Here is an 11,986-nt window from a genome sequence, read left to right on the forward strand (position 1 = left end):
TTCATAAAAATGGCAAATACTCTGGAACTGACCACAGATCCAAGAGTTGATCTCAGGGAATTCTGAAGGAGATGATTGACATGAGCCCACTGACTGCAGACCCTCATGCACACACCAACACCCTGTTGGATGCAAAATATTTTCTAATGCAGGTGAATACTCTGGGCCACACTGCTGCCCTAAGCAGTGTTGCACCAGGGACAGACTTGGCTCCTATAGTTTATGTGGCAGGTTTACAAAATGCCAGCAAGCATTGGTATCAACAGAAACCAACATGAAGTTTGCAGCACATGACACCTTGAAGAATGTGGTAAATTCACTAACGGAGACAGAGCGGCTTAAAGTGCTGCGCTGTTTGAAGTGGGGAAGGGGAAGTGACCTGGTGTGATCCTGTGTTCCAAGGCTGGGCAGTTTGTATTCCATTAAAATTACCTCCAACAAACTATCTTTTCACTCTGCTCTCTGAAAAAAAAAGCACAGAGGCAATTCCTGCTCGGGAGCACTGCTAACGCCCCCAGCAGCTCTTAGGCAGCACTAGTGAAGGAATAAGGCACAGGTTAGGTGTGGGGAACACCAAAACTTTGGGGACTTTCTGACAGGAAGTCTTATTTAAACAAATACTACTGTGGTTAAAAATAGACTGTCTCAGCCAGCTCTCCATGAAGAAAAACAAGAGTTTAGAACAATGAGAGATCTGTTCCCAAGTACTCATCCATCCCACACCTATAAACCTCCACTGCAAAGCAGGCGTGTGATGGCTTGGGACTGAATCAGCTGCCAAAGGCTGTAGCCAGGGGTTAAGGACTATGTGATCTAAGGTGACTTTTCTCATGACTGCTTAGTAGTGAGAAAAAGTCTCAGCTGCAAGAAAAAGCAAAAATCGTTTGAAAGAAATTTTTGCTGGAGATGAATGGCAGCGTCTCTTCTGGGGATGTCCAGCAGCACAAGATTTTCCATGATGAAACAGTTCAAGAGCTGAGTCAAGCTCACTTATACACCTCATCACCTCCCAGATGCCCTGAGTAAGTTCCTCCTTCACACACAGCTGCTGCACTGCCTTCACCAGTACCACACAGAGCTGTGGGACAAGCTGTGGCAGGCTGAGGATCTGCTCTCAGAGAAGACTTCAGTCCCAAAAGACAGTTCAGATGTGCCAGCATCTTTTGCCCTGGTCCTCCTCAAGGACCTTTGCCCAAAACCCTGGCTAGTGTAATAGCTTGGTCAAGATGTCATTTCTTAGGTGCTGCTTGTGGTACTCTGTCATTTATGCTCCCCAAACAGGGCCCTGCTCTCAGGTAGGCTCCAGAGCACCCCAGTTTCATCTACCTCAGCGGTGCATCTTCTAGCCAAGTATATTATCTCCCCTCAAATAATTAGGCTCAGCAGTACCAGTTCCCAGCCTGGCTGGCAAGCCCTAGTTAGCATAAATATTGGGCTATTTAAATGTAGATGTATTTACATAGAACATACACATGGCCAAGTTCATGTGCTATTGTGAAAGCAGTGCTCAGTCCGTTATCTTCACTAATTGAACAGCTCCTGTATGGGTCACAGACTGTGCCCAGCTCTGCCAGACCTAGGAGAGAACACAGAGGTTTATGATAGAAAAAGAAATGTCACTCACAGTTCAGAACAGGCAACTAATATTGTCACTACAAAAAAAGTGATAAAGAAAAGGTTTTCCTTACCCAGAGTATCACATTTGTCGTGCGCTCTACAAATATCCTGTCTGAAAGCAGAACAGACCTGACACATTAATTCTCAATGCAGCAGTGAGTTAAGGTACAAGCACAGTAACAAGAGCAGAAGCAACACTTGGTCCTTCAATGGACCTTCTCGTGCTGGTTTGCCACATCATCCAGCATCCAAACTAACTCCCCACCACAGTCAGAGTTTTCTTATGCTAAACCCATGGGCAGACCTTAAACATCCTTGAACCTCTCAAAATCATCTCTTGTTATGGTGGACACATGCTCCTACAACTGCAAATATCATTACACCCACATCAAAACCTGAACATTTCCCATATATTACATGCTCACAGCCCCTGACACACAAATGGCTACAGTTTTCATGAGAATATTCACCACACCTGGTAACAAGCACGGCTGTATCATGCCGAAGGTGACTTCCCTCTGGGTGGTTTTGGGACTGCTGCCATTGGCAGAAGTTTTTTAGTGTTGTCTGGGCATTGTAAGATATTGCAGGGCCATCCTGATAAGCAACACACAGAAAGCAGGTATTTTAATTATTCATGACAATGCTCACTACAAATGCCATTGTCAAGCAGAAGGTGAAGAAAATAATTTCCATTACCTGCTCATTATGTATTACGACCAATTTCACAATAACAATATTAATTAAATTTCCAATGCTTGGGTCTTTGTAGATAGAAGCCACCTGTTTCAAAAAAGCAATATTTGGAATTACTGTTAACATTCAAGGAAACAAACAATTAAGACAACATATATATTTTCCATTTTGCAACTCTTTTTCTCCTGGGCTGGTCTTCTGCTCTGCTCAGTGCTCTGATGCTACTCGGAGAGACCTCCTGGCAGAAGCATAATTTTAGAATGAAAAAAACCTGCTGGTATCAGAGAAACCAAACATTTCCTTTTGCTTTAGCACACATTTCACCAAATTAAAGGATCATTCTGCTCTGAGACACACAGACCACCAAACAAGACTGTCAAAAGCAACTTATTCTTCCAAGTGTCTGATTTTGACATGGGCAGTATTCAGTGCACTTCTACTCTCAAACAGGATGAACATCCCTCCAGAGGCTGGCAGGGATATCCAACAAATATGTTGGATACTCCCTGCCAGTCCCTCTGCATCTACAGAACTGCCTGTCTGGAAATTGCACTACTGCATCCTAGTACCTGCAGCTACTAAGGTGCTTGTTCTCAGCCTGGAAAGCCAACTTGAGAACTATGCTAAAGATCAAGGTGACAACAGGCTCCTTCTCCTTGCAACAGCAAGGGAAGTCAGGCAACTGCATAACCTACCAGCATCAGTCCTCTGGAAGGCACAGCGCCCAAAGTACCTTTTTGCAGCTGTTATTTCACATGGGCTTAAATCAAAAGAAGAGTACAGCATATGGACTAAACAACCAGTGATATTACTCATGGTGTCTGGTGTTCAGAAAGCTGGAAGAGAGATGTGTGAGAAGGATCAGGAAGCGTGACGGATCTGGGAAAGAAGACTCCAACCAGCATTTTCCAGCCATGTTTTACCATTTTTGAGTAACCCCAGCATTATCTCCCTGCCTAGGGACGGCAAACTGATGGTGTTGAATATGAACACAGCAGAGAGGGGCTCTGTGGCCACTAGAAAACGATCTGTGGGTGAATCTACTCGCCCTGGTTGAACACTCACTATTGACATCAGGGTTAAGACGTAGTGCTGTAGGTTGGCTCCGTGGTAGGCGACCATCCTGCTGTCAGCCACCACCATCACCTCCACAAAACGTGGGTAGGACAAGAACCGCTTCGTTCGCTTGTGGCTCTTCTTTTCACCAATGGTCCCCGTCTTGTTGCTGTCCCCAGAAAAAGAATTAACTTCCAAGCTGTGTTTCAACATCTCCACGTCAGACAACAAGCTGCTCTCTGCCCACTGCCTTCTCCAGTGTTTCCGTTTGTTCTTTTTGTGACTGTGGTCGTGATCTATGGTTAAAAGGCAGAAAAAACATACAGTACATTCCGGAGTGAATAAAATTAATACCACGTGTAGGCTAAGTCAAAATACCTATTACCTCAACAAAGTTGTGTGGGCTCCAAACAAGCAGGGAGCTGGAACAGAAGCACTCTGTGGAAGCCCACCATTTGTGGAATCCAACATCTAAGGCTTCATTTTTAAAGCCATCTTGGGGAAGCCAGTAGCACTTAGAGGTGGACATTCCCTGCAGCAGAGCCAGCTCTTGGTCTGTGCAGGAGGGATGGAGCCCTGCAATGGTAATTAGCCAATGCAGCAGCAGTGTGAAGATTCTGGGCACGTCCAAGGTGGCAGGAAACCACAGGAAACAAAGGTCCAAATCCTGTATTTCTAACTCAGGCATGAAGGACGGCAGGATTTGGCCTTCACAGCAAAGCAATTATATATGATTTATTTCTGTCTCTAACAATAACACGGCTGGGCTTCAGCTTCCCCCCCTCCCTTTATTATTCTGTGCTACAGGAATGGTAAAGGTCATCTAATAGCACAGCTGCCACTAGCAAAAGAATAGAATTCAGGAAGTTTCACATATACTGCTTTTGATATTCAATTAGGCCAAACATAAAAGCAGCCTGAAAATATACTCCATGCTGATACAAAGACGACAAAGTGAAGAGGGAGAACAGGCGTATAAAACATATGGAACGTGTACAATTAAGATTTACCATCTGATTAGTATGTAATTATAGCATTATTTAAATGTAAGAGCAAAATCAGGCTTATTTGATGCCACTTAATTTTTAATCAGTTCATCATAGGAAGTAGCTAATTGAATGTGATTCATCCACGAAAGACTGTTCACTTCTGCATTTAATATAAAGCCAGATCTGAACTACTCATCTACGACTCCAGGCTACAACCCTCATGTTCTTTGTAGCTTTAGTTTAATTTCGTCATGGTGGTGAAAAATATCACATTTCCTTATCTGACCCATTGAGTAGGTTAGAGGAAGCATAATATTACAGAACAAAGGAATATTCAATGCTCAAACAAGATTGAAATGATAGGAAACTTCTTAGTTATTTTTCCTGTATAGTTTCCTTTTAGGAATATTTGTAATAATTTCCAAAAAAGGAAATATGTTCTGCAGTAGCACGGTGAGCAAAGGGGATCAGTCAGCTTCTACCTATCTGAAAAATACTATCCTTTTGTCCTATGTGTAAATAGGCAATAGAGTAGTTAAGAATTAAATCCTGCCAATTCTGTACTACCTAAGTCCTCTAAATTCTCCTTTCTTGAGATAGTCCAGACCACCTTAATACAGCAGAGAGTCTGCAGTTATTTGAGTAAGAATTTGAGAAAGCCAATGGCATTTGTGGTTATAATTGGATTGCCCTAGTTCCTCTGCTCTAATCAATGCCCTTGTGTTGGCAAGGTTATGCTCTCATGCTGGCACTGCTTCGTGGGCAACCATGACATTATCCTGACTCATTCAGTGCCAATCAGCTTGGGGAGCCAACTATGCATACAAATAACTTAAAGGTGAGGAGAAGACCAGACTGAGGAGAAAGTGCTAACTCCAGCCCTTCAGCCAGCTCCTCTCCTCTCCTCTCTGCACCCTCAGACTGCCACTCAAATTTTCCTTTTAAATAACTAACTTCCAAAAGGAGCAGGTGCCCAAGGAAAATTGTATTAAGGATGAGGAGATGCTCAACAGGGCTTGAGCGAGGCTGAAGACACGGCTGCAGAGTGAAGGCAGAGCTCTGCAGGGCCCCAGATAGGACCATGAGGCTCAGGTGCCTTCTTCTCCAAGCATCCAGTCAGAGGGAAGTTAGATGGCAAAAAAAGAGGGAATTGCAAAGACACCTATCATACAGGTGTATAAAAGAAGTTGATATTCACTGGGCTTGCACTGAAATCCTGCAGCTGGTGTCACACGCTAAAAAAAAACCCCACAAACCACCCAGAGAGTACCACATGAAATTCCACACCTTGTTCTGAGAGCCCTGACCTGCCCCTTATCATGCAGGGTAATCAGAACCCAACAAAGCCAGGTATGCCCAGCACAGAGGAAAAATAACTTTCCTTTTTGTGCAGAGATTTGGCACAGAGTCACAGAATCACAGAATCATTTAGGTTGGAAAAGATACTTAAGATCATCAAGTCGAATCATTAATCTAATGCTGCCAAGTGTTGGTACAGTATCAGTGCTCTTTCCCCATTCAGCACACAAATTAAGTCAGACACATCATCACTTCCAAAACAACTGAATTATTTCCATTCACAAAGTCACTCCAATACTTGCAGTGTGCTATTTGGACAGGTCACATATTGGGTGTTTGTCAGCCTGGTTACTGGAAAACCAGGCACCAGTGATAGGGATGCCCTGCATGGAAAGCCATTCCTGGACTTTGGTAGTAGTGAACTGTTATCTTCACCCATCTTTCTTGCATGTAGATAGTGTGCACTCACCTGTAAAAAATTAAATGCTAATGGCTGTGCACTGCTCTCAACCCATCTGTAAAATCCTGACCACGTTAATGGGAGCTGCACACAGGCACTGCCAGGAACTCTGTGTGCCTGATTCTGTTGATATCCTGCTCCATGACAATGGCCACAACAGCAGTGCTCTCACTGAATGGTGCAACGTGCTCCTGCTCCATCAGGCAGAAGGAAAACTCCGTCACATTACACAAAACTGTGATTTTGCTGCACCAGCTTCCTACTGCCACACAACATCAGAAAAGGGTGTGATATTACCCCACCTTATTTTCCCTTTTTTTCCCTATTGTGTTAATATAGTAACAGAAATCAGCAAGAAAAATGGTTTTTCTTGGCAAGCCCCCAATCTTTGCAATGACGTGAAACACATCTACTTACACATGGTAGTAACTGGATGGGTTCAAGAAACAAAACATTTTTCTTTTACTTTGTAGAAAAACCAAACTCCAGTGAGCAGACAAACCCTTTAAACCATGCAAACTACAGTTCAATAATTCAAGTATCCCGAGAGCCCATGCACTCAACAGTTCATATTCATTTGACAGTCAGGTAAAGGCTAGAATAATGTCCATTTTACTGCATATTTTACTAAGACAGTCTATGATGTTTTCACTGTCTTTATACAGACCTGGTAGTTTATCTTAATTTTTTTTTCTGTTTGGTTTCTTCTTTGTAATGTGGGATTTAAAAGGAATTTAAAAGGAGACCCAGTCCTGTGAAAGGATATTGCTTCATGATGGCATCTTTTCACTAATGCCATTTATTTTTGCCTGGGCAAGAAGCCTGAGCCCAGAACCCATTTAGCTGACTTATGGATGTTTCCTGCTGGTTAATGTACTTTGGATCTATCACAAGAAAGAGGGCAGGGAAGACTCAGACCCTGTGTGAGTACTTTGCCTGCATGGAAGGGTGACAGGGCAGAGTCAGGATCTGCTTTTGACATAGTAACTATTGTTATACTAAACCAAATATTAAATGATGGAATGATCACTTGTCCCAACAGTCCTAATCCTTTCCATTTCTACATTAACTAGCCCTTGGAATAGAAAGCAATTTGCACAATTAAGTAAGACATGAAACAATTCAAGCAATTCCAGTTTGGCTCCAAGTTCATAAGAGCTGCACATAGCAGCGAAAAAAAATGTAACACAGAGAGAGAGAGAGCAAGAGGAGGAGGCAAGAAAAATTCTCTTTCTTGAGGTAACAACATCTCCCTGCTAGAAAAAAGGTATGATCCTTTCCAACTGACTAATTATCACAAGCTTTCTGTATGTGTGACCTAGGATTTTAAAAAAAATTTGCCACTCAGCAGTCAGCCCACATCACTCCTAGCCCTGCTCTGATCCAGTTGCACAGATAATAAATTATTGCACACCTCCACAAAACAGACCAAAATTCAGCTGAGCTCCCCTCACGCAGTCAGTCAGTGTGTGACCTGTCTCCCTCAACATTGCAAGAGCAAACCCTGGCCAAAAGCTTCAGTACAAGCCCCAGATCCAGCTGCCTGGCTGGATTTGCTGCCTGTAGCTGCTACAACAGCAGCCACCCCAGGGACTGCCATCACCTGGGAAACAGAGAGAGGCAAAATGGATTTGCCTTCATGTGGAGATCAGACTGGCTGAAACTGAACCACATTTTTAGGCTCTTCTTGCCAAGAAATGGAATGGAAACTGGATCCTCTTTAGGACACAAATGGGTAAGAAGCCAGACCAAAGAACTTTTCTAGCCCTGGGTCTGTCCTAATTCTGTATCAAGATGTTTTGTATCTTTGTCTTTCTATACACCTACAAATGTATCTCAGATGGATTTGTGTGAAGCCAAATTCTCACCTCTGTTACTGTGGGGTGCTGTGGTTGTGAGCACAACCCAGAGCTGAACACATCTTCTCTGCCAGCAGCTTCACACAGCTTGGACAATAGCCAGGGATTGAAACAAAATGGGGGACCAGCCACTGCCTTGCTGTGTACCACACTGAGATGATCAGTCCTATGAGCAGGATTAATCCTGCCTTCCCTCTGGATAGCTCCTTGATTGAACCAGAGCTGCTGCTATAGTCAGGTCCATGTCCAGGAGCTCCTCCTACTGAAATCAGTCCCATGTGTCAAGCCCAGAGCCTGGAATTTGTGTTTGCAATATGTGCAAATATTAAGGCCAGAAAGCAAAGCTATGAAGCCATGAGCAGTTCAGACTGGCATGAAGCATCACTGATGCAAAAACCAACAGTTTCACCCCAATTCACTCACTGTATCCTGTGTCTGTGACTATAGACACTTGGATGTGCCAAAGCTCAAGATGATGTTGAACCTTGATGTCTGTCAGGGTGACTCTGCCTCTCTTCTCACTGCTTGAACCAGAATGCTGAGAACTATGGACTTGCAGTGAGCAACAATCAGCTTCCCTTAGTAATAAAACATTCTCTGGTTTATACCATGCTAACACTAAGGACCACACATGCTCTAGATGTTTTCTTTCCAGGTGATGAATATCAGAATGCATTCCAGCCTGAAAGATTATTTTTATGCCTAAGGTAAAAAGTTGTAAGTGAAAGCTATCAATTTTGCACAGTAGACAGAAAGTAGATTAATGAACAAAACAATAAATTTCCTCTTTAAGAAAGGAGATACTAACACATGAGCTGAACATGTGGCAGAAAATGATTCAAGATCATCTTACAGAACTCCCGCACATGCTATTCAGGCAACTTCCAATGCACAACAGTCACAAGTACATCAACCTGTGTCCCACACTAGTGTGTAGTGACAGCTATGAGGTACCATGCCAACAAGAACAACACTGAGGCCACCACAACTTTGTACTGACAGTCAGTAAAACATAAGACAAAATATCCAATTAGAAAAAAATAGAAATTGCTCAGCAATTATCAACAGGGATGTTGATAATGACATTACAGGCATATGGGAAAAGAAGTCACAGAATAGTCAACTGTTTATTTTCAGTAATATATGCCATGGGTAACAGACAGAAAGCACCAAAGTGATTCCCCCCTGCTTCTCCCATCTGTCCTCCTTCAGTGGATGTCCACACAGATGAGGTAAAAGTATGTCCATTTTGATTCCAGGAGAATAATTTAACTCTGCCCACTTACCATGCTTAAATTGCAGAACAATAGCCAATCAATAACAATTTGTTTAGTCACAATCTTAAGTCTCACACCTTTAGGGCACCAGATGGATGCTTGATATGTTTTCAATACTTAGAGTAACAACAAAATGCATGCACTTTACTTATAACTCACACTGAGGAATCTTAAGTCAAAACTAATTATGGGATCTGTATCACTGACTTGATCAATGTTTTTTAACTGCAGTCAGTCTATTACCTTATATTTCACTTGCCAACATCACAAGACACCTCAAACATTACAGACTGATCCCTTCCCCAAGCTCAGCATGGCAAAAGCTTGTGCTTGACCTCCCAGGCCCATCTGACCAAATACCAGTTGGCTCTTACTGTGCTGTTACCTCAACAGGGAGGCAGAAATAGAATTAATTACATTAGCATATGGGAGTTGTGATGTAATTCTCTTCTTTATTCTGGGAGGGAAGGAAGCCTGAATTAATTACTATCTGACTAAAAATTACAATCCACTTCTTTAAGATAAGAAACCTTTCTGAGGAAAAGAACAAAGTCAGTGTTTTACCCTGAGGCCAAGAGCAAAGCTGACAGCTTAAACAGACTCTTGAAAGAGCTCAAGGATTGCTCAACCTGGAAGTAAAGGCTTAAGAAAGCCTCCCTGCAGATCTCCTGCAACCCTGAGTTTACGTGACACTCAGCAGTACAGAATTTGCCTGAAGACCTGCCTGGAAACCAGACACCTAGAATGCAGAATTCTGCTGGATGAATGAGTTGAAAACAAAAAAGAGGGGACACAGTTGGAAGCAAGACAGAGTCCAAAAGAAACAGCAAAAATACTAAAGAGCTCTAGACCAACAATCCAAGTGCAAAGGATCTGGGATTTCACCACAGACCACTCACAGGGGTACAAACATTGAGTTCTGCGGGAAAGGAATTCAAAGTTCCTGCCTCAAAACTGCTATAAAGTAACAACGTAACACACAAAGGGTCTGCAGAAGGAGCAGGAAATTTTCCATCACCGGCCTCATTCCACTCTATTGCCAATTTTAACTCTGAGAACACACCTTGAACCACAGCAGGAGCAGGAACAAAAGCTCATCCCCTTCCTGCACCAATAAAACACCACACTACAAAGTCAGGCTTTAGCCACAATACCAGATACCTAGCACATCCTTCCCCAGGTCTCCCCCCTGGTCATGGCACTGATAACAAACTAACAAACCCCCATTCTGGCAACCCCAAACTGACCACCTCTTCCAAGCACATGGGAATATGTTGACAGAACCATCTCCTGCTTGTGCCATTGGTTCACCAGTGACTTCCCATGCAGCTGGCTGGCATTAGGAGAGCAGGCTGGTGCTAATTATCATGCAGAAATAAGATCACAATTATTGAGCTGGCAGCAACAGGCATCTGTCTGCTCAAGACACAGGGCAGCACTCCTCTGCTCTGGTGGTTCCCCAGTGTCAGGTTCAGTGGGAAAGGTTATTACAGTTACTATGAAAGGGTAATCTATTACAAATTACTCGTTAATGCAACTGAAAAATCAGTGACACATTACTGAGTATGCCTGTGTCATGCCAGCTCAGCAGCAAGACTTGGTTCATGCTGCTGGCTCCTCCTCAGCTTTTTATAGGACCCTTCTCAGCACAACTTACATGTAGAGCTTCTCTTCTCCTCACCTGGACCACATGGGGCTTCCCTCTGTGGAGCTGCTGTGCCTGGCCACACATGTACTCTCCAGTAGTCAAACTGCTGTAACACCCAACAAAATACCAGCAATTTGAAACCCTTTTGCATCCATTTCTGGCAGTACTGGGACATGCTAAGCAGGTTGTGTCCCATAGCCATCTGTGCTGATAATATTTGGTGGATTTGGAAAGCAGCCTCAGCAGGTGAGTCACTGGGCTTTCCCACCCCTGCCAGCAGTGGGTGGGGGCACAGCCAGCACGGCGCAGGTAAGACCTGCTCTGTCCTGCACTCATCTGAGGCTGTTTCCAAAACCTCACCACCTCAGCACGAACTGCTGGAAGGCCTCTTTGCTGGCTAGAGCCCCTTGGCTCCCCTCCAGAAACAGCTCTAATCATCTTCCTACTAGTTTGGCACCATCAGAGTGTTATTGCTGCTTCTGGATGACGAGTTTTGCCCGCGGTGGATATTCCTGCTTTAAATGCCCTCATTAAGGAGCAAGGACTTTGGGCAAGATCCTCACATGTAGCCCCAGAGCCCAGGTCCAACACCAGCCTCGGGATGGGCACAGCTGACAAGCAGCAAGGGAGGGAGCAGCTTGCACTCAGTATACATTCAAACATTGGTTTATTCATCTCAGCCCCAGACAGGTCTTGAATATAAGAGAATTATGAGAAATGAGGCAAGAACAGTGAGGTATTTAACTAATGAAGCTAGGATGGAAATTGGAAGGGCTCATCAGCCAAAATAAGGCAGTGGGTGATGCCTAAAGAGGCTGACCTGGAACACAGACTAGACAATGTAAAAGGAATAAAGTAGGTATTTATTAAAAGGCCTTTAAAGGATACACCTTGGGCAGTGTAAGAGCCAGGCCATGGCTACACCCAAGATGGACAATCAGTCACGAGTCTTCACACTTTTATAACTTTTGGTCCATTTCCATATTGGGGTTAATTGTCCAATTACAGCCTCAGGTTATGATGTCCCATCCTCTCAGTTTGCTCTCTTCAATTCGCTGTTATTTATGCTTTTTGGGCCTGAGGCC

The 11,986-nt window shown here is 43.7% G+C and overlaps 1 protein-coding gene across 3 annotated transcripts in view; it reads right to left on the reverse strand.

Annotated features, from left to right (window-relative positions):
• The window catches only part of ADAMTS9 (ADAM metallopeptidase with thrombospondin type 1 motif 9), a 65,329-nt gene extending 61,659 nt beyond the window's left edge, over window positions 1-3,670 (reverse strand). For 2 of the 3 annotated variants that reach the window (XR_014616490.1, XM_084214596.1), the window contains exons 1-5: window positions 3,379-3,670; window positions 2,317-2,400; window positions 2,093-2,214; window positions 1,689-1,729; window positions 1,471-1,576 (exon numbers count right to left, since the gene is read on the reverse strand). Coding sequence is in view for 2 of the 3 variants with exons in the window: in XM_084214596.1 (XP_084070722.1) it covers window positions 1,471-1,576; window positions 1,689-1,729; window positions 2,093-2,214; window positions 2,317-2,400; window positions 3,379-3,582 (557 nt within the window). In the remaining variant the exon portion in view is untranslated. Of the gene's footprint in view, window positions 1-379; window positions 518-1,470; window positions 1,577-1,688; window positions 1,730-2,092; window positions 2,215-2,316; window positions 2,401-3,378 lie in introns of those variants that run through there. The other variant, XM_084214597.1, reaches the window with a different exon arrangement.
• Window positions 3,671-11,986: the final 8,316 nt, after the last annotated feature.

The sequence above is a fragment of the Fringilla coelebs genome (genome assembly GCF_963513975.1).
Source record: "Fringilla coelebs genome assembly, chromosome: 13".
In the NCBI taxonomy this organism is placed as follows: domain Eukaryota; kingdom Metazoa; phylum Chordata; class Aves; order Passeriformes; family Fringillidae; genus Fringilla; species Fringilla coelebs.